At 39.6% G+C, this 23,313-nt stretch overlaps 1 protein-coding gene across 1 annotated transcript; it reads left to right on the top strand.

The window, feature by feature from the left end:
* Positions 1 to 1,264: 1,264 nt before the first annotated feature.
* mtmr9 (myotubularin related protein 9) lies at positions 1,265 to 22,716 on the top strand. The gene is made up of 11 exons (XM_030047547.1): positions 1,265 to 1,329; positions 3,231 to 3,430; positions 3,812 to 3,920; positions 4,100 to 4,225; positions 4,492 to 4,665; positions 4,906 to 5,123; positions 5,832 to 5,993; positions 6,567 to 6,708; positions 7,700 to 7,920; positions 8,433 to 8,584; positions 19,961 to 22,716. The coding sequence occupies exons 2-11, from the start codon at positions 3,249 to 3,251 to the stop codon at positions 20,122 to 20,124; spliced, it is 1,650 nt and encodes a 549-aa protein (XP_029903407.1). The 5' UTR covers positions 1,265 to 1,329; positions 3,231 to 3,248; the 3' UTR covers positions 20,125 to 22,716.
* Positions 22,717 to 23,313: the final 597 nt, after the last annotated feature.

The following is a 23,313-nucleotide window of genomic DNA, read 5'->3' as shown; positions in this document are numbered from 1 at the left end:
ATCTACATTATTCTGCCACATTTATACTCGTGCTGATAAAAATTCCTGAAAAAAGTGAAACTGGATTGGAAATGAGTGGGTTTAGAACTTCACACTGGAGCAAACAGGAACAATAAAGCTGTACAAACAAATTACTGATGCCAAATAGACCTACAGTGAAATCCTTTTTAGAGCTAGTTTCAGTTTTGACAGTCACAGTTAAGGATGTGTATCTTAGTGACATGAGACAAACCTCAAACAACCTCTAATTAAATCCTGAACTGGCTCATTAATGATAGTGCATTGTGTAGTGGAGGTGACTCTGTCTAACAGCAGACTCAAAACTGTGATCTGAGAACAAATCTTTACGGTTTGCAACAAGCAGGAAGCCCCCCCATCCTTCCAAATGGGCATACAGGACTGAATGACATCCTTTAAACAGAAACAAGACAGTAATGAACACTCATGTGTCAGTACAAATTTAGAAGCTTGACTGTTAAACTGTAAAATGATACCAAGCAATGATACAAAAGTAATGTGACATTCAGTAAGGTGCTGACAACCCCTCATCCACTGCTGACCAATACGTTGATCTCCTTCACAGCATCTATGCCAGGTCCTTACCTTCCAGGCATTTTTGCACAAGTTAAACTGGAATTATGGATCCAAGAGGGAATCCCTTTAAGGCACTGATCTCTGCAATAAATGTGTCATTGTCACCACCTAGAGTTGCTTTTTGATATCACTGCAGCTGCCTGACAGAATTCAGAAAGTGCTGATTTCTAAGAATTTGGCAGCTACTGAATTAAAACTAACAAATAATTGAGTGGGTCCCCAGATCGTTCTCTCGGGAGATTAGAGAACTCCTCACAGTGGGTCCAAGCCGGCGTTATGGATGAAGGACAAAAAATAGAGAAGGACAGAGAGAAGGAAAGCTGTAGCCTTCACCAGTTAAATTACCTGGTGCAGTGTTTGAGTTAAATGCAACATATTCTTGGTCCGTGATAAAGTCATTGTAAGTGTTTGATCTGGTTGAAAGGCAAAGCCAACAAATAGCTCAGTGACTAATATCAAGAAAGAATCTAACTTAATCTACGGAGAGTCATAAGCCAACGTGTTGATGGACATGCTCATTGATGAGTAGCATAAAAAGACGTGTAGAGCTCAGTTTTGCTGCTATCGATAGAGCCTTTTTCGAGGCTTTTTTTCCCCCCCTCAAAACGGAATTCAAAATTTAGTGTGCAATTCCATGCGGAACCAATGTTAAGAAGACAATTTCTTCCAACCGGCTTGTTTTTGTAAACGTACCAGAGTCTCGCCCAACACCCAAATAAAAGGAGAACTGATCAGGTAAGTGTAGCATCGATGTGTACCACTGACCATTTAAAAACGTATCGGTTTGTGTCTGTTAAATTACCTTAATAGTATGCGTGACAACATTTTTTTTCCAAATAATTTTGAATGACTTTGAGACTTCCTGCAGCCAGCCGTTCTTGTTTCTGTCAGCAGCGGCTAGCTAGCGTTAGCCACTTCATTTCCTGAATCGAGCTAAGTCAGCTGTGGCTAGCTGGCTGATAATTTCGGCATGTAGCTTACACTAATGTTGATTTGCTTTTACCCGCATAGTGCTTACAAGCCTGGTAATGCACAGTATTTCCTCCGACCAGGTCTTCAGTCAGATAAACTGAGCTATCAGTAACAGTTAGCTATTGAATATCATTTGAAATATGGATTTGGACACAGTGAGTGGAGCCCTCAGTGTGCTGACTTCACTTTAATAAAAATCAACCAGAGAGAGAGAGCCCACTTGTCCTCTGAGCTGAGAAACGCCAGTACTCTGAATCCTGTCATGAGCCTGTCAGAATGTAAAGTTAGTGTAACACAGGGCTGATACACTCTGCAGCATGTCCATGTGTTTACATTCCTGGCAGTAGTAATGGATTAATTCTGATAACTAACTTCATAGCTGAGAGAAAGATGCATTGCCGTGTAGACACATGTTGGAACAGGTGAGCTGAGGACTGGCATGTGTGATGATGGCCAGCAGAAGCAGTCCAATACAAACTGGGCTTTCTGCCCCATGGGATTCACACAGTAGATGAGCAATATGAGATGAGGAAGTTTAGATGAACTTAGCCAGTATCAAAGATTAAACAGTGATGTGGGAAGGCCAGGGTCTGCCCGGGGTTTTGTGGTCAGGGACAACTTCTGAAGCAGACAAAGGGAATGGTTAGTGCCTCTGGCTCAGGATGTCGGTAAGGGTCTAAAATATGGAAATCTAGCAGTCTTGTGACTAAAGCAGGAGTTATTTATCATATGAGGCAAAGCTATGATAGCAAGAGTGAGTGGTTGTAATGTATACTGTTCTCAACCCTTGCTGAATTTATGCTGCCATGCTGCAGTTCAGTAGGGTTGGGAATCAGCAGGGACTTGGGTGCCGATTCAATATATATTGCAGTTTTGTAAACACTGCAGTTTTGGTATTATTATAACTGAGATGGTGAGGACAGTTATAATTCCCTTCTCAAGCCTGTGCCAGTCTGATGTGAACCTGGAGGTGAATCTCATCTGGTAGTTGTCATAATAATCCAGGATGAGGTTGATGATTTTGCTGGGCACATGGTGTCTTTGAGGGGCCTTTTCCACCAACTTGTGTGGTATGGAACCTGTAGGTGTTTTCGAGGTCCAGCCATAGGATCACCAAGTCACCCTTCCCCTCCTTTGCCTCTCACAATATAAAGCCAATATAAAGAGGTGCAACCCAGCTCCATCAGAGTCTGAAACAACAACCTGATACTGATGATATTTTGTTGTTTTTGTTTTTGCTTCTTTTTCACTTTTCTCCCCTTGTTTTCAGCTGTATCACTGCCACATGTCAACCCCCAATCCATTTCCATTTCTTGATTTTTGTCTGGCTTCTCAATCATAGTGAACAAACATCCTTGCTTGATGACTTTATATTTTATTATAAACTTATTATATCATAGGCAATTTATTGTAGGAATTATGCATGAATCATATTCTTTAGATTAATATTAAAAAGCATCTCATGTACCCCCTGCAGTACTCCAATGTACCTCTAGGGGTACGTGTAACCCCATTTGAGAACCACAGGTATAGATGACTTCAGTTCTATTTTGTGTTGGGAGTGGGTGAATGTGTTATGCATGTGTCAGGTTTTAGGATTTGCATACCATCCTTGCTAGCAATCACTAATTCTTACCTGTATCTGGGCCATCTGCACCTCTTAGGCTACCTCAAGTCAGGTCATGGAGTTTGCAGAGCTGATAAAGACACCGAGGGTGGATGGTGTTGTCCTCCATCGGCCCTTCATGCCCACTGTGGAGGGGACCCTGTGCCTGACTGGTCATCACCTCATTCTCTCCTCCAGACAGGACAACACAGAAGAGCTGTGGCTCCTTCACTCCAACATTGACTCCATAGAGAAGAGGTAATGTTCTGATGGCTGCTTTTGGAGTTGTATAGCTTTTTTCCTTGATTGCTTTTCATGGCATGTCTACAACAAAATGGGTGTCTTGTCTCTTGATACATCAATAAGAAGAGCCATAGTACATGTGTGTCCACATTGTGTGACCTCCATTTGAAACTCTTTAACTTTGTATAGTAATGTAGAGTAGTTCTTAATAGAATTAATTAAAATTCTTAATAGAATAGCTGGTCAGTTGGGTGTGTAAAAATCACTTAGAGAAACAAAGGGAAGAAGCAGATGGATGGAAGCGTAGAGTTGCAGATCAAAGCAGCATCGTCTTCACTCATTGACAGATGTATTTGAAAAGTTCCCTTTTGGATCAGATCCCAACATGTCTTTCAGATTTGTGGGGTGTCTGGGAAGCATTATAGTGAAATGCAAAGATCTGAGGGTGATACAGCTGGACATCCCTGGGATGGAAGAGTGTCTCAACATCGCCAGCTCTATTGAGGTAAGAAGGAGTCCAATGCACCATACTATACGCATGTATTCTGTCTTTTTTTCAACTATTGTTCAAATGCAAAATGTTTACTATTAGTATTTGAAAATTGCCTATATTGAATGCCAGTTTAAATTCTACATTTGACTTAAAAGCGTATAACTAATAGGTATTTGCTTATGTCTCTCTAGGCTCTGTCCACTCTTGATTCAATCTCCCTGATGTACCCTTTCTTCTACCGGCCCATGTTTGAGGTCATAGATGATGGCTGGAACTCTTTCCTCCCTGAGGATGCCTTTAAAGACCTGGAGTCTATGGTATGGACATGATCAATGATATTAACTCTTTATTAGTCATTTGTAGGCTTTGATATTGTAGAGTTTACTCTCTCAAAATTTAAGAGGTCGAATTATGTCCCCTTTCCAGCCAAAAACAGCACCAGCTAATTTTACTGATCAGCACACCTGCAAGACCAGTGCTGAGGAACTAATCATTAGCTTTAGCTGGAATGAAAACCTGCACACTCCTCTGTGACATATGGTTTGACACCTGTGTTTTAGCCCCAACCCATCTCCTCTCTCAGACAGATGAATGGAGACTGAGTGAAGTCAACAAGGACTTCAGTGTGTGCCCATCATACGCCCCTCTGGTGGCAGTGCCCAAAGGCATTGATGATGACACGCTCAGGAAAGTAGCTACGTTCCGTCACGGCGGCCGCTTCCCAGTGCTTAGCTACTACCACAAGAAGAATGGCATGGTGAGTGCATTAGGGGAAGTTCATACTGTATGTTTGTGATTGTTTCTGTTACTGCTTGTGGATTTAAACACAGGCTTGTGTTCAAAGTCTTGTGTGACGAACTGCAATATGAAGCAATGCTTTTAGCAGGTATGGGTTAGTCTTGGACTGGATGTTGTACTGAATGTGCATGTGTCAGAAATATTGCATGATAATAAAATGCCACATCTTGAAAAGCCCTCAAATCACATCTGTCCTCAGGTGATGATGCGAGCAGGGCAGCCTCTGACCGGGACTAATGGACGGCGATGCAAAGAGGATGAAAAACTTATCAACGCCACTCTAAGGCCAGGCAAACGCGGCTACATCATTGACACGCGCACCATCAATGTGGCTCAGCAGGCTAAAGCACGTGGTGGAGGATTTGAGTCTGAGGCTAACTACCCCCAGTGGAGAAGGATCCACAAGGCCATCGAAAGGTGGACAAGCACTATTAACTGTGACTGCTCTGTTAATTAATAACTGATCTCTGCACAGATGTTTCATTCATATTTGTTTTTGTCAAATGTAAGAATGCTGCACACTTCTCTCCATATACAGTATATTATTTATTTCAATCACCCACCAACTCGATTTGGCCCCCCCGACGCCACCACCAAAATCTCACTCTGAACTCAGTTCAAAACTTGAGAGCCCTGATGCAGGCACGCTATATTATTATTAGTGCATATATATACTACTAATAATAATATAGCAATAATATTACTTGAAATAATATTTGTTTAGAAGAGATGCAGCTTTTTGTAGTTTGACTTTGCCGTTTTGTTTGCAAAAGATTCAAGCTATAATAATCGGTAATAATCGTACATTAATCGTAATCGAGGTAAAATGTTCAATTAATCGTGATTTTGATTTCTGCCATAATCGCCCAGCCCTAGTTTGAACCTTGTTTGGGGTTTGCGCTCTGTCTGAACTACTTTCGTTCATATGTCTTATCATTACTATAAGCAACTGGGTACTTTGGTCAAAGTGGACCCTCTGTGCCTCGAATGCAGTGACTTATTACAAGAGTGATGCATACAATTTCTTCATACAAGTGAAAAACAAATTAACATGCATCTTTTCCCATAACTATTGTTTACCATTATTTGCCTCTTGTGTTGCATCAACTCTTCTGTCACTTTCAGGTCTAATGTCCTCCAGGACAGCCTGATTAAGCTGGTGGAGGCATGCAACGACCAGTCCCACAACATGGACCGCTGGCTGAGCAAGCTAGAGGCTTCCAACTGGCAGACCCACGTCAAGGAGATCCTCACCACTGCCTGCCTGGCTGCACAGTGTATCGACAGGTCTGAGCAACTTAGTTGAATCCATTTTAACATTAAAATAAACTTGTCCATCACCTGTAATCTGTCTGTTACTAGTCCATCAGATTTTGATACAGAGCATGCTGTGTTAATGCCTCAGAAGCTGTGTATACAGGCTCTCTCATGAGTGCAACGATGATACTGAATGCAACTGTTGTTTTTGTGTGTAAGACACAGAGAGACCTAAAAGGGGGAGAAAATAATAATTGGAAAATAAGTGATTTTAACAGCTCTTATTATGTATTCTAGGATCCTAGAATTCAATGTTGTTGTTTTTTGTTTTTTTTTTTTTATTGAAAATTGATATCTACACTGTACCTGTGACAAACCTCTCTGGCCTTCTTGAAGACACATTCACATAGCTAAAGCAACAGTAAATATTGCAGAGGCTATGGGTCTATAGGCAAAAGGCGCATCACACAGTAGTCTGCATTATTGTACAATTGCAAGCACAGTGTGTCTGATAGAAGTTCCCTGTTGAACTATCTTTTCTTGAAAAGAAACTGAACAGTAGGTGGCACTTTGACACGTTGTAAGCATGTACTCTTGTCTCAGGGAGGGAGCATCAGTGCTTGTTCATGGCACAGAGGGGGCAGACTCCACCCTGCAGGTGACCTCTCTGGCTCAGATCATCCTGGATCCAGCCTGCAGGACCATCAGGGGCTTTCAGGGTCTGATTGAACGAGAATGGCTCCAGGTGAGCTCCTCTGAACTTTGAAGTGCAGCTTCACTCAAAAGCCTCAAAAGCCAGGCTTCTGAATGATTACATCTTCTTTTTCCATCTGTCGTGCTGCACAAATCAGGACTAGGAAGTGCCAAAGAAAAACTACACTGATGACAAAAGTGGCACAGCTGGTCAGAGATGGAATCTTGTGCATGTAATGCGTCAGTTGTTGCGCTGGTTGTGTTTTATTCTGTTGGCTGATGAACTATGTTGTAAAATTGAGTGTAGGTTTTCATAGAAAACTGACCTGCAGCTCTCTCTGAGCAAAAGACCAGCAAAAACATTACTGAGGTGGTGTGTTTGATTCCACTGTGGACGTATGTAAATTAAAGATCATTAATGCATCCCCCCAGAACTATACCACTGCCCAGAATATAGTTAGCTAACCATGCTGAGAATAGTGTGTGTGGCATGGTTCATAAGCGCACCACAGCATGCTGGGCCCACGTCTCCATGCTCAGAGCCATGCAGCACAACTATTGAAAAACAGCAAAAGATTTTACTTTTTTTCTTTAATCTTTTAGTATTATTGATTGCTCACCTATTTAGTGCCTCTGAAGGAACATCTGCTATTAGCTGAGAACTGTCTTTTTTTAATATATATTTCATATACGTTATATAAATGCATTTTCATATTTATGACAAGGTCCCACAAGGGAGATGACTGCCGCAAGACTCATAAGTCATGACACATGACTCCAGTAACACAAAAACATAATAGGTGTGCATGAGATTAATTATGTGGGCATAGCCTGTTTTATAGGAGACACAGTAAATTTCTCATTTCACCTGGTCTCATGTTCAACAAGCTTCTATGTGTAGGTGTAGTGATGTAGGACCAAGTCCAGTGACCATGGTAAAATCATTATGACATAAGAAACCACCTGGTTTCATTAGTGTTTTTGGACAGACGTGGCTTCTGGCATTCTCTTGATCCCTGCCATCTCTTTGGCCTCGTTTCCAGGCAGGCCACCCGTTCCAGCAGCGCTGCGCTCAGTCGGCCTACTCCAACAGCAAACCTCGCCAAGAGGCTCCGGTCTTCCTGCTCTTCTTGGACTGTGTGTGGCAGATCCTACGTCAGTTTCCGTGCTCCTTTGAATTCAATGAGAACTTCCTTGTGCAACTCTTTGAACATGCCTATGCTTCCCAGTTTGGCACCTTCATGGGCAACAGTGCAGCTGAGAGGTCAGTCTGAGCCTGTTCTGGTTGCTGTCAATCATATGCTCATTATATCTACACTATTGTAATATATTATAGTAGACCTATACTGAGCCTGTATAAGTTGATAAGTTTCTATTTTACTGGTTTACATGCTACCTATTTGTATTGTATTGTATATGTGATCTATTTTATTTAAACATTTTATCTATTTTTTTTTTTTTATTTAAGTTAGGTCTACCACTCTCTGTAATCTCATAGCTAAGGTCACGACCCCAGTGAGTTTAGTTGCACCATGGAGGACTTCCTAGAAATGAATCATGACTGCTTTTTGAAGTATAAGGTCCACTCCTAGTTTCACTCCCCATGTTCCCCATCAGTCTTAACTGGAAAAATGATTCATATTTTTGCACTGCATGCTAACACAGTGGTTTGAGAAGTTTTGTCACTGGAGTGATGTCCAATTGTGATGTGTCAGATTTTAGGTAACCATTAACTTTTTGTTCTCGTTAACTAATAACGTCATTCTTCTGTTGTAGGGCAAAACTGTCTCTGCCTGAGAAGACAGTGTCGCTTTGGTCGTGGGTGAATCGCCCCCAGGAACTAGAGCGTCTGTCCAACCCACTCTATGAGGCCAACAGTCTTGTTATCTGGCCCTCCGTAGCCCCTCAGAGCCTCCTGCTATGGGAAGGTAAGAATCAGAAACAAAAAAGACATCTATTGGTTTGTTCTCATGGGAAGAAGTTGTCAGAATGTTACTTAACTTCAGTTTGTAACACACTGTGATAAGTAGGGCTTTCTCATGGCGACTATATTTGGTTTACATCATAGTCAGTTTAGGAATCCCTGTCCAAATACAATAAATCATATCTAGCTCAACCAGGTTTTGGACAAAGAATGGATAATACTATCATTCAGTACCACGGATATCATAGAAAGATGAACAAAGCCAGAGGCCATGTTGCCCTTAAAGGTACAAGTCAAAGGCTAGAGCAATTGGGTTTGGATTTTCGCTGTTAAAAAATATTTATAGCTTTGACATAAAATAAGCCAAGTGTAATCACACAATTTCTGCTGCAAGCAAAATATTAAAAATTTCAGTTTTGGAGATATTTTTACATCATAATCTGAGCAATTAAAAAATGAGAGAAAAACTTTTTTTCTCTTGAGTTCTGCAGTTTTTCTTTATAAGTACATGTGAAAGAGTGGGTACTGTTACTGTAATCAGCGTTTTTCTTGATCTAGTTGTTCGAGTTGTTGATACAATTCAGTATTCAATATATATTTTATTTGTCCCCAATGGGGCAATTAGTTCCGCAGCAAAGGGAGCACACACAACAAAAAATACAAACACGCATGACATAGAAAAAAAAAAGAATAAATAAATGGTCGTTACAAATTTGGGAGACTATTCCACCCATCTACCTTTTCCTCCTGGCATTTAAAAGAGAAACCGCGGAGGGTACAAAGGAGTGCTTATATCTGTTCGTTTCTAAGTAGTGAACCTGATGGTAAAAACATCAGCCATAAAGTCATGACCGTATCTTTGCAACATGTACATAATCAGGACTGCGGGGATTTTGTGTAATATTTCCTTGTTCCTCTTTCATGTTCCAGTAATCGTTGGGAGAACATGTGTCTCAGATATGACCTGTGTCTCACCTCTCATCATTTTTGATTGTGTCTTTCATCTGTTTCTTTCCTAGCTTACCAACATTTAGATAAAAATAAAATAAAAATAAAATATTTTTGGTTGATACAGTTCAGGCAAATAGAAATAAAGACACATATGTTACATGCATACATATAGTACTTAACTTACTCTTTATCTTCAGGGGAAATTTAATTGTGACAGTGTCAGTACATATCAGCCACAAGAAATAACTCAATGCTTCAGGTAATAAGGCTAATAAAATATCATCCCTCCCCCAAGAATATGGTGCAGTAATTGTAATAAACACCATCCTTCATGCAAATGAGCTTTAGGCATAGTAAACAATAATAGCTTTTTATTTTATTTCATTTTTTAAGCACCATCTAGTTTTGAACACCAGTATATTTTAAGCATTGCTCAGATTGCACCTATGGCATGTCAGTGATAGTAGTTTTCAACAGGCTCTGTGCATGCAGTGCTTTCGTAGCCATCTTCCATGCAAAAAAATAAAAATAAAAACAAAATGCCGTTTAACAGGCAACAGACATTTAACAAAAGGAGACATCATTGCTCACTTCAGTCTCATTGTAATGCACAGTAGGAAAAACAAGTCTTGGGTAGACAGTGGTTTTATTCATTACATGACTTTATAGACGACCTGCACTTTAGTTTGCATTTGGCCCATCAGCTGACAGTTCAGCTGCACTGAGCAGAATCAGGTAGGATATTTTTTTTCTGCTGGAAAAGTGATGGTTTGGTGGATGTTGGGGGTGTTTGGCTGGACCAGTGCTTAAGACAGAGGAGGTTTGTTTTGGGATGCCGTGTCTGCATTCAGACATTTTAAAGTCCAAGCCTGGGAACTGGAAGGGTGTAGTTGTTCCACTGGAAAAGCACTGGCACAGCTCCGTTTTTCAAGTCTGTGCCCAGCTGGAGTTGAAGGCTCGATCAGATTGTCACTTTGAAAACTGTCAGTTGTGGGGGTGCCCAGGTAGCTCACTGGATAAGAGCACATACCATGTGTTAAGGCTGAGTCCTGGTCACAGAGTCCTGGGTTCGATTCCAACCTCAGGCCATTTGCTGCATGTCATCCCCTCTCTATCCCCTGCCTTTCATGTTTCTTTCCACTGTGACTGCCAAATAAAACAGAAATGCCAAAAAAAAAAAAAAAAAAAAATCTTTAAAAAGAAAATGTCAGCCGCATCTTGTGTGATCTGTGATGGTGAAATATTCTCTACCAATATTTATTTCACACTTGTCTGCAGTTCTTTGTCTTTTTTGAATGTGTTGAAACTGTTCATGCGCTTTGAGCTCATGATCAACAACAACAAAAAAAAGACACGATGAAAATCAACATAACATGACAGTTGAGATACAGTTTATACTGGTTGTGATAGTCAGCTAACTGTAGAACTGCACCGTCCATACGGCTGTTAGTAGTGCTATGCATGCTGTGGATGAGAATGGAGACAATTCAGAACCGATTCTCAACTGGAACCAGTTGCAAATTTTCTGATCCATCAGAATTGTATGCCTCCAAACTTATCAGTTCCTTTTACCGTTGCTGGCGTGTTTTTCTGATAGTTGTGCGTTGCAAAACAGTGACATCACGCTCATGCAGCTACGCTGCTGGAAACTTGCAACAAGAACGAATCATGGCTGAGAGGAAGAAACGGTCCAAAGCATGGCTTTATTTCACAAAGAAAGATGTCAACAGCTCTACTTGTAATGTTTGTAAAATGATCATTTGAAGTAAGGGTAAAGAGACCAGAAATATTCTGAAACATCTTTCTTCACAACACTGGCTTAAAATCCAGGAATGCCATGTATTTGACAACCAAGCAGCACATCTGTTGCCAAGGGTAAATATCCAATGTTAACATAACATTAATATCACACAAGCAAGCTTAGCATATTTTTTGACTAAACCTAACTGGAAAGGAATACTGTACATATATTCTCACATTTCATACATTTTAAAAGATGACAGACCACAGCTAGCTCTCAGGCTACAGCTTGCCTGACTCACCCTTTAGCTCTGAGCCAGCCACACTTGCTGCAGAGAGGAAAAATGAGCTAGGAACGGGTGAACAAGTGTCACCGTGCAGTCACAAAATTTGTAGTGAAAGGTTTGCACCCTTTCTCAACAGCAGAAGAACCAGAGAGGTATAAACCCCTGTCGAGGAGAGAGTCTAACCAACTGCTTGATGCCTGCCAAGTATGTTTCAAAGGCAGCCATCACAGCAGATGGATGGACAAGTCTAACTCAGCAACAATACCTAACAGTGACACTGCATTATGTCAGACAGGGAAGGATCATAGAAAGGTCCTAAAACACAAGTGTATATGAAGTGCAGACAGAAGCAGCTATGGCCGAGGAAATTCACAGCATCCTCGATGAGTTCAGTACTAGAGAGAGGGTTGTGGCAGGCCACTGTAAACAATGCAAGCAACATGGATGTGGCTGTGAAAAAGAGGCTGCAGACTGTCAATATTGGATGCTTTGCATATATGTTGAATCTCGACGTGCAGAAGATTCACAAGTGTAACACTGACGCCAACTGAGCCGCAAGACTACACATCAGGGTTGTACGGATGAAGAGATCCTGCATCACAGAAATTGTCCTCATGGAGAAGCAGCGACCCCTCAGTAAGAATACATTCCAAACTTTTTTCATCAAATTCTAATATACAGTTAATACATGGTGATAAATGAACATATTATGGCCAATATAAATGATAGCAAACTAATGATGATTATATAATGTTTATTTTATGTTTGATGTGCTCATATAGATGTGCGTTTTAACTTTGCTTTTCAGACCAGACCTGCCCCGGCACACTCTCATTCTACATGTGAAGACACAGTGAAATGCCCTCTGTCTGATGATGGAGAGATTCCTCAAGCAGTTCCCCACCATTCAGGCTGTAGTCATGGATCACAGCTAAGGAAGCTGCTGACTGAGAAGGACAAGGATAGGGAGGTTTTTTGACTATTTCAATATGGCTTATTTAAAAGTTGGTGGATTAATAAGTCATCCCTTGGAATGATTGTGTTAATTTGCTTATAAAATATAATTATTTACAATTACAGACTAGTGGAAAAAATTGACACTTCACGGATGACTTCAGGAAAGCAGAGGTGTTGGTGAGCTAATGTATGTGCCGTACACACCTACCCTCTGTCTCAAGTGACATGAGTCCAACCAGTGGTCAGATTCTGTTTTGTGGTCAGAACAGAATCTGACAATGGTCAGATTTGGTCATATTTGTTGGGTATCGCTAGCTGATGACAGATATTGTTGAATGAACTGACAGTAGAGGGCAGTATTGGGTTACTTGGGTAACTTGGGGATGATCTCCACACAACCCCTTATCAGAGAGGTATCATTTGTTCCAACTTGCTGGAACGGGAATTTAGAACTGGTTCCACACTGTTTAGATTAAAATAAAACAGTTGCATTGATCCTGAAAACCTGTGTAAGCCTACTTTTTTCCAAATAAAGAATCAGACCAATAAGCAGAATCAGTAAAAATCTAGCAATTTCCATACCTAAGGCATGCTAGTGTTAGCCTTTACATTTGTCTGTAGTAAGCTGACTTACACAACAGGAATGTTTTTGCTCCTCGGGCAAAATTTTGTTTTATTTTTGGATGACATATATTAAGAAATATATTTTAAGGCTACACCCAAGAAAGATGAGAGATGACAGACATTAACATATTGTATTGAAAGTCCTACTTGTTCATTATTCAAATAAATTGAGAGACTGATACAATCCAGAAATTTGAGTCTTTGACTTCTATATCATTTTAAGGATTTTGCCACCTTATTCCCTTGAATACAGGCTTGTGACAGCCAAGCCTGCTGTTAGAATACCCTGGTGTATGAGAAAATCTGTGTGTGAGCTTATTCACTTACTTACTTACTCATTCATTCACTCACTCATGGGATCATGGTTAGCAGTTTTTTTTTGTTGTTTTGTTTTTTTTTTTTTTTTTTTTTTTTTGCTGGGTGCAAATAAAAAGTGGTGCTTTGCATCTATATTGTTTGCTTTTTTATACACCAGACTGTACTTGGCCTATGCATTGCCTTGGCCTCAAGCATCCACTTAAAATACTTGAATTGCTTTATAAATAACATGAAAAGGTTAGAATGAATTGTGCTTAATTTATCACAATGCACAATGCCAGAATAACAAATAAATCTGAATTACTATTGTTTATCATTGCTTTCAAATGGATACATTGCAGAAATCTAAGTTTGGAAGGTCCTAGGAAAGGACCTTCAGCTCACATTCTGTGATAGTGGGAAAAAATCTAAGAGGGCATCCTAAAGCATTTGTCTTGGAGACAGTTTAAATAAGGCTGATGGGCTTCATTTCTTAGATGTTCTAGGAAGCTTTCTTCTTGGAGGTTCAAGGGGAAGTGTTGCCTTAACTGCAACTGCGGTTTCTTGCATCAGCTCAATGTAAAGACTGTGCACCAAGACAGCAGTCTGGACAGATTAGGGTATTTTATGCTCAGACATGCCTGTATGAGGGAGCCTCTTAAAGCCCAAGAGCCCTTAAGAGCCACACCCTCATTCCATATGCACTGGACCCTATGAGGCTGTTAAAAACACCCTGCCTGTACTACTCTTTAACGGCAATAACATACACCTCTGGACCAACTTGAAAATGCATATGAAAGAGTCCAGATGTCTAGCTCTTGTAATTGACCCTTAAGCGGTCTGTGATTGTATACCAACTCTTGAAAAAACAACACATCTTAAATTGTGGTGCAGTGTTAGGGGCATGACTGTTGTACTATTAACTAGTCAGTTTTCTCCATTGTTAAGACATGCTGCTCTTTTATTAGTCCCATATTTAGAAGAGGAGTAGTACCATGAAATGCCATAGTTGGCTGTGTCATTTCCTTAAATATTATGCACAAAAACTAGAGCAGCTTTTTAAAGGCTGCATGGAAATGTAATCTGTAATTTTCTATGCCCTAATAGTAGAGCCTAGAGGCATGCAGAAGCTTTGATGCTGTCAGTAGTAGCTCTGCCATCCTGGAACACATGAAAATGTGTTGTTTCTACTTAGCTGGAATCAAATATGCTATTTTTCTGTACACACACACACACACACACACACATATATATATATATATATATATATACACACACACACACACACACACACACACACACACACACATATATATATGAAGAAAAACTGTAGACATATTATCTCTAGTGTTCTAGAGTTATACAGTGAGAGACCTTAACACTAATTAACACTGTATAACTCTAGAACACTAGAGTTATTCAAAAGGTCAGACATCTCAACTACAACAAAGCTACTACCAAAAGTGAGCTAGCTCCAACTAAACTGCCTCAATTTTTTGTCTGATGTAAGTCTTCCTCCTCTTAAGACGCCTTATTCATATGCACAATAACATCAACCTCAATTCATGGTTCTACTTCAGTACAAGACCATATCTCCCCACCACTATCAGGCATACCAGCACCTCTTTGACCCCAGGGCTGATGGGCTTTTCATCATTCCAGTCATGGCTGCTGGTCCCAACCCCAACAATAGTGGGCCTAGAGCATTGGTTCTCACAAATTTTCTCAGAGAAGCCACCCAAGAGCAGGACCATCACTCAAAGATCCACAAGTCTTTTGAGTTGTCACTTTTAACAGTAAATTTGAAACAACTATGCAGTTATTTATTCATTAATTTATTTGGTAAAAGTGTTAACACTTTCATTTTCATTTGTTAACATTCTGTCTCTTAACAAACAAACTCTTAACAAAAAACTATAATTTCTTTTGAATGTATGTTATCAATCATTTCTCAGTATATTCCACTGTCTTAAATGGAAAAAAAAAATATATAGATATTTATTATATGAAATCAAATATTTGTGATATTTGGCTGAAAGACAAATGCAGGAGACATGATTTTTAGTGCAAAGAAACAAAAAGTGTGTCAAATTTAATAAGTGGTGGAGAGGGGAGGGGAAGGAAGGGGTGAAATGCAGTGTAGATTCTTCCTGGTATCAGGCATTAGCCACAGGGGTAGTTATTGACGAAGCCTTTCACTCATGCCTGGAGAACAGTCTATTCTTTGACAATCCTGAGACAAAACCTTGTTGTTCCAGGTCCTTTTGTCTTGCACAACCCAGAATACCTCTGAATATGCTCTTACACAAAGTCGCAAAATTAGTATCTACCTCTTAACTGCATCAGAGCGATTCATGTCACCAGACTGCATCCACCTTCCTTTCTGGCTTAGGAGGTTATAAAGCTGGTCACTGTGCTGGTTGTGCTGATTAGAGAAATTCAGGTGGGCTGTCTCTCCATTGCTTGCATCAGTTGCACATTGTAAAACTGGCCCTTCCACAGTCCTCAGCTTGCCCAAGGCCACTGTCCATAGTGTTGACCTTTCTTACCTGGATCTCAGGAACAACCTGAACTCCTCAGAGTGCCACATATCCGACACGCCCCCAGCTCTGGGCCTGGGCAGGGAACAGCTGATCAGAGGCACTTGAGATGGTGGAACAGGTTTTGCATACTTATGGACTCTCCTGTAGTGATGTTCCACCTCATATGAGAAGGCCTGTAGCTGAGGCCATCACTCAGGACTTGAACCAGGTGTCCTGGTTTGTCAGAATCTCATTGGCTATACCTGCACACACAACAAGAGCAGTACCTCCAGGGCCACAGCCCATGTGTGGGTGGATGGTAGGACGCTTCAGGAATAATATAACCCAGTCTCCTCCATGAGAACACTGGCTTATATACAGCCATGGCCAAAAATATCAGCACCCCTGCTCTTCTTACAGGTATTTCACCACTTCTCCTAGAAAATTGTTGCAATTAAAAATGCTTTGGTATTCACATTTATTTATTTTGTTTTGCATTGGAACAACACAAAAAGCAGAGAAAAATGCCAAATCTGATATCATTCCACAAAGAACTCCAAAAAAGGACTGGCACACCTCTTTACTGGAATTTTGGACCCCTCTTCTTTTGCCACCTGCTCAAGGTCTCTCAGATTTGAAGGGTGCCTTCTCCCAACTGCTGTTTTAAGATCTCTTCACAGGGTGTTTTATGGGATTTAGATCTGGACTCATTGCTGGCCACTTCAGAACTCTCCAGCAATTGTCTTAAACCATTTCTGGGTGCTTTTTGAAGTATGCTTTGGGTCATTGTCTTGCCGGAACACACATGACCTCTGACGGAGACCCAGCTTTATGAGGCTGGGCCCATTGCGTTCTAAAATTCTTTGATAGTCTTGAGATTTCATTATGCCATGCACACAGTCAAGGCAGCTGGTGTCAGAAGCAGCAAAGCAACCCCAAAATATCTTTGACCTTCCACCATGTTTGACCATGGAGACCATGTTCTTTTCTTTGAAGGCCTCATTTCTTTTTCTGTCAACACAATAATGATGTGCTTTACCAAGAGCTCTATTTTGGTCTCATCCTACGGGATGGTCTCCCAGAAGGACTTTGGCTTCCTCAGGTATGTTTTGGTAATCTCCAGTCTGGGTTTTTTATGTCTCTATTACTATAGCGTCCCATTTCATTCAGATGAGGACGGATAGTGCAAGCTGACACTGTTGTACCCTGTGTCTGTAGGTCAGCTTGAATTTGTTTTGAAGTTGATTGAGGTTCTTTATCCACCATTCGAACAATCCTTCATTGCAGTCTTTCATCAGTTTTTCTCTTCTGTCCACATCAAGTGAGGTTAGCTACAGTGCCAGGGGCTCTAAACATCTTGATTATGTTGCACACAGTGGACACAGAGACTCTAAGATTTCTGGAGATGGACTTGGAGCCTTGAGATTGTCCATGCTTTTACACAATTGTGGTTCTCTAATCCTCAGACAATTCTTTGCTCTTTCTCCTTTTCTCCATGCCCAGTATGCAACACACAGACACACAACACAAAGGTTTAGTCAACTTTTCTCCATTTAAACTGGTTGCAAGTGTGATTTCTATATTGCTAGCAACTGCCAGTTACTTACCAGAGATGAGTTTAAATACAAAGGACCATCACATGCTTGAAATCAAATTATTTCTTACAGTTTTGAAATGGTGCCAAAATTTTTGTCCAATTGATTTTTGGAGTTATGTGTGAATGATTTCAGATTTGGCTTTTTTTCTCTGCTTTTTTGTGTTGTTCCAATGCAAACTAAAGAAATAAAAATGTGCATACCAAAGAATTTTTAATTTTCTAGGAGAAGTGGTTCATTATCTGAAAGAAGTGCAGGGGTACCAATATTTTTGGCCATGACTATATGGCAGTTGTCCCATTATGTCCACTTCTATAAAGTTGCATGGCATTTCAACGTTATTAACACACTGTGATTTAGCATCATCCGCTGGCAGTCGGAACCCTGTCTGCAGTAGTCTCTGACCACAAGGAAACACCCCAGCCTTGTAGAATCTGGATAAAATCATTTTCTGAGTCTTCTTTGTTCATGCACAGGCCCCCAGGTGGTATGAGTAAGATACTGTATTTTGGCAAACACAACTTTTCAATACATTCCCCTCTTTGTTATCCGATATGGTAAACCATTTTAATTGCAAAAATCACTAATTCCGTGCTGGTAATACTCTACGACCTTAATGTCTCTCAAGATCTTGCTCTTTGTTTGACTGTTACTGATGCACGGAACTGCAATGGCCCTCTAGCATTACTCTGTTTGTTTTCTTTTATGAATTTTGTGGAAATTCAGAGAAGACTTCTCCACCAGACACTTCTAATACTGCTTATCTCCATTTCACTATTTTGCAGGGTGTTGTTATTTTTTCTCCAGCTGGATTTCTCTCTTACTGGCCACTGTGAAGAGGCTTACAAATACATGGATTTATCTTTAATGTTTATCTTCCTCCTCCCTTTAGTATTCCCTGTAGATTTCTGCAGTCCAATATTTCAACACCTAGAGATCAGATGGCAGTTTCTCCCTCCTAGTATTGGCCTCAGTGTCTCTCCTTCAAAACTTGAATGGAATATGGGATGCCTCCAGTTCCTCTTGGCCTAGCATGACATCACATAGAGACAGGGACATGCTATAGAGTCGGCATAGGCAGCTATCTGCATAGAAATGTTCCAGTCTGGACAGTCCCAACCCAAATGTCAACCAGATCCCCATATATTCTCACTTAGTGATCATGGTCATATCAACTGTGAACTAGTTCACAGTAGTTCAGTGAGGGACTCTACAGTAGGTGGACATTAGGTGGCAGTTGTGTTGCTGAAATTGGAAGCTTCCACAGCAGGCAGATCCTAGTAGGCATTCTGGATTTCCCTATGTATGGAGACAGGATTCTCCCAGATTCTTAGCTAGGCTGTTGCTCTTGGGTTGGTGTCATGGGACCGTGTGCTTTCCATCATCTCTGGTCAGCATTGGTGTCCCAGTCCTGGCCAGTATTACCTGTCCTCCCTCAAACACCACACCTATTTGCATTTTTCAAATATGCAAAAAGAAGCTTCTTTCATGAGTTTACAGTGTTTATTCCCCTCATACATGTTTCTTGTTCCATTTACTGCATGCTCATTTAATATACCATTGATCCTTGATGTTAGAAGGTTTATATTCCAAGTGTGTTGCCCAGTGTTGCGCCTAATAATCTGAAATATCTTTATCTTGTATGACAAGTTGTGTAGAGTGGTTTGAAGAGCTGTAACACGTTAAAATTAAAAAGATGTTTTATTGAGTCACATTTTGAAAAACAGCATCAGAGTAACCAGTCAGCCACCATTTCTAAATTCGCAACATAAAACACATCATCATCTATGGGTGTTATGCTGTTTTGTTTGTTGTTTTGTTTTGTGTGTAGTAAGTTTGTGACATTACCCCACTTGCTGCTATATGAAATGGCACGTACAGTTGTGTTGTGCATTCCACTCATGGAGATCATGTCTTGGGTCACACTTGTGCGTTTGTCATAGCAGTCTAGCATGCACATCTGCTGCCAACACCTTACCACATACCACAACAGTCACTGCAGGAAAGGTGTTTTGCTGTTAGTTCATGACTTGGCAGATGCTGGGACATCTACCATGTCACATGTAGGTATGATAATAGACTGGATGTGTTTAGCAACTTTTTAAATGTGTACTTTTATTAACATTGTTGCAGCATTTTGTCAGGGTGTTATCTCAAGTGGCCATTGCTGCTTTGACAGTTGAATTTCCTGGGATAAGTGTTGTACCTATCCATATAGTCTAGATTTTCTGTACCACCATGCCTGATTTATTTTCAGCTGCTTTTTTCAGATGCGGTGTGTAGTGCAGAACAGAAATGAGAGGAACTGCTTTATTGTAATAGGTGTTTCTCTTCAAGGTTCTTACTATATACGATCAGTGCATTGAAAGCTTTTCCAATTCAGTTTACTTTATGCCTTACATCACAGGAGTTTTCCTTCGCTGGAACCGCTCCTCCAAGTGCTTGGACGAGGCCTACGAGGAAATGGTTCACATCATTGAGTACAACAAAGAGCTGCAAAACAAAGTCAACAGCTTGCGCAGGCAGTTGGCCCAGCTGGAAACCGAAGACCCTCTACTGCAGACTCCCTAAAAAGAGACCTGTAAATGGAGGCAAGATGGGAAAGAGAGGTAGAAAATAACTAAATAAGAAAAAAGATAAATGTTTCGGCTTGTTTTGGTTTTGCAGTTGGGGTTGAGTTTATTTGTTTTTTCAGTTCTGTCATTGAAGAATACCGCAAGTAATGAAACTGAAAAATGAAAAAGTTTTTGTTTATTTTCATCGCAATAGTCCTAACATGTTTGTTTGTTGCCTTTACTAAAGAAAATGAAATAGATTTGACCCTAAGCCTTGAATGACAACTCTCATCTTCCCCCATTTTATTTTCATGGAGATTTTGAGCAATCATTCCACACACAGCTTGTATGACTGCACCAACTGAAACTGCCCTGAAACTTTATGTATGAACAGAGAAAATGTTCTCGCACACACACACAGGCAGAGCCAGTCACTCCTCGGAGCACCGCTAAAAGTGACACGCCCTTCCTCTCATACAGCCCCTAACATCAGTTTGCATGTTTGCATGCACAGACATATAGTGTGAAGGTTTTGCAATCATGCTTCGCCAAGTCAGCTATAGTCACAGCAGCTAAGCCTTGTTAAGCCCATGCACCTCACACTGACCAACTCTCATTTAGTGACATAACAGATGGGTATACATTCACAGAAAATATTAACATTTTCACAGAATGCTGTAACACTACGTTTTGTTCTTTCCCATCTGTGAGCATTGAATTTGCTCAAACATGAACAGGCTATTGTTATCTAAGGCTATAGGAGGCCATCATTCACAGAGAACCATTACAGAACTGTTGACATACTCCATAGTATGCATAATACTACACATTCTGCTCAATCTCTATGATACTGGAGTGCTGCAGAGTAACTATGGCAACATATAGGGCACCAGTTTAGTGAACATGTGACTTTGGTGCATGGTGAGATTGTATCATGATTAAGTGTGGGGAGCAGCATCGACCTCAGACTAAGCACTTTATATTGAGAGGGAGGACTCAATATGGTTCAATATGGCTCTGAACAAAATATCTTAAATTGCATTCCAAAAACAATCATTACCAGAGATATGAGGACTTTTTTCAATGCAGTCTTTAAAGTGGTTTTCATATGTTTAGTACATATACTTAATAGTTAATCCTAAAACTATTAATGTTGTATCAGCTGCCCTGAGAATGTTTAGTTATTACTGCTAATATTAAAGAAGTCATATAATACATAGTAATACACAACTTATTTTGTCAAGACATTGTATTATCATTTTTGTGGGATATCCTTTTTTTCTGTTTTGTTTTTTCTTTTCTAAATGAACGCAAGGGTTGCCAAAATTATGAGCAAGTGAGGTTTGCGTTAAAAAGTTGAAAGTTGTACTAAAAGGTTGTATTTTTTTGGGACTTGAATTTGTTGTGTTATAGCTGTTTTGAGTACATTGCTGAACAAAATACATATCTGTTGTTTGATTGATTTAATTTAAAAATAAGGCACTTTGTGTGGAGGGTACTTCATTTACTATATGTGTCTTATTCTTAAACTGCATTATATAAAAAAAAAATGTTTATTTCTTGTATTTAGCATTATTGTTGTTTAGGCATCGGCCAAAAAACATAATCTCTTGAATGTGAAGACACACCAATATACAATATCCTACATATGTAAATTTAAACACGTTTCATTGTTGCAACACAGATGGAATTCATGATATGTGTCATAGGAACATGGAAAGGGCAAATTATTAATTTGCATCATCATAACAAAAGAGTCAAGTAATGTTTACACTCTTAAATTCTGTTAGAATGAATGAAAGTGATGTTGAAACACTTGTTTCAGCACTATCCATAGGGATTAGCTTTCAGTAGCACGGTATTATCAAGAAAGCATTATGTCGCCCTTGAAATCCTGAAAACTGAGATTCTTAAGGTAAACTTCAGTTCATAAAGTGTTCATCCTGTGGCAAAAATTAGTTGTTTTGTTGCCAATAAGAAAGAGAATGCATTTTTTATGATTAATACGTGTCTGTGATTTCTCTTTGTCGTCTTAGCCAAACACATGACAGAACATTTGATCGACACCGCTTTATGAGTGATGTAAAAAACACACTAGGCTGAGGATTACGCTGTCATTGGTTTTGCCACAGCATTTAACTGCTTTGTAAAGGAAAACATTTCCATGTAATTTGTGTGTGCACTATGTACTTGCACATTGTTTCCTATAGGCCAGAATGCCACACTATCTTGTTGCTTTGTGCATGCATGAATGGAGCTCAGATGATCACTCCAACTTCAACCATATTGTGATTTATAAATAAAGGTAATATCGCATTGTGCATAATGTTCATGTACAATATTATGATTAATTTATCAATGTCATCGCGGCTTTTAGAGATCAACAGCACTTCAGCTAATAAGTTGTCTTTGTTGCATCTTCAAAACTTATTGAACTCTTTAAATCAGTGCAATGCCTTACAAGAAAATCATAATTCAACATGAATTTCTTTTATCATTGCTAACAAGCCTTTCTTTTCTGGAGAGCATATTGTTCAGATTATTCAGATTATTTTAAATGTGTATGTGTTTTTTGTTTATTTACATTTTCTAAGCCATTAAAAGATTATTGCACAAAAGATGCTTGATTTTGTGCTTTTTGTATGTTATTGTAAGTTCTTCAATACTCAGTACTGTCTGATTATATAAGAAATTATTTGGAAATTACTTTTATATATAATGTGTTTCTATAGATGCCAGTGTATCAGTGCAAAGTTCTCAGTTACTTTGTAAATACATTATTAAAAATGGCTTTATTTTTACTTATATGTACTTACCCTTTAAAAGGTTAGAATCACAGAGAATTTTTAATGATTTTGAGAGAGAGCAATTATTTTACTCGTTAATGCAGCACTAAATTGATTACCAGTGTTACGAATTACTAAACATTGTTTGAAATAACATTTCTAAATAAATTTTGAAAACTTTTTTTTTTTTTTTTAAATTTGATCTTCCCATATGATTGCTAAGCTCCATTTTTCAGCAGGCATTCAAGTGTTACCTCAGTGAGGAATCATGCCAACATGCTAATTTGATACTAGAGAAACCAGTTCAATCTTAAATGCAAATGAAAACAACCGTGCTGTTTATTTTATTTGGTCAATTTTTACAGGTTTAAAAATGGCCAAAAGAAAGATTTTCTAGAAATACATCAGTAAATTATTGT

This window comes from Myripristis murdjan, chromosome 24, assembly GCF_902150065.1.
Source record: "Myripristis murdjan chromosome 24, fMyrMur1.1, whole genome shotgun sequence".
NCBI classification, from domain to species: Eukaryota; Metazoa; Chordata; class Actinopteri; order Holocentriformes; family Holocentridae; genus Myripristis; species Myripristis murdjan.
The sequence above is the reverse complement of the archived record's forward strand: the minus strand, read 5'-3'. Positions and strand labels throughout refer to the sequence as shown.

Bases quoted from the DNA above. Each gene is read 5' to 3' on its own strand.
- mtmr9 (XM_030047547.1), top strand. From the start codon at position 3,249: ATGGAGTTTGCAGAGCTGATAAAGACACCGAGGGTGGATGGTGTTGTC. The intron at 5,124-5,831 runs GTGGACAAGCAC...TGTCACTTTCAG, and splicing joins ATCCACAAGGCCATCGAAAG to GTCTAATGTCCTCCAGGACA. The intron at 7,921-8,432 runs GTCAGTCTGAGC...CTTCTGTTGTAG, and splicing joins GGCAACAGTGCAGCTGAGAG to GGCAAAACTGTCTCTGCCTG.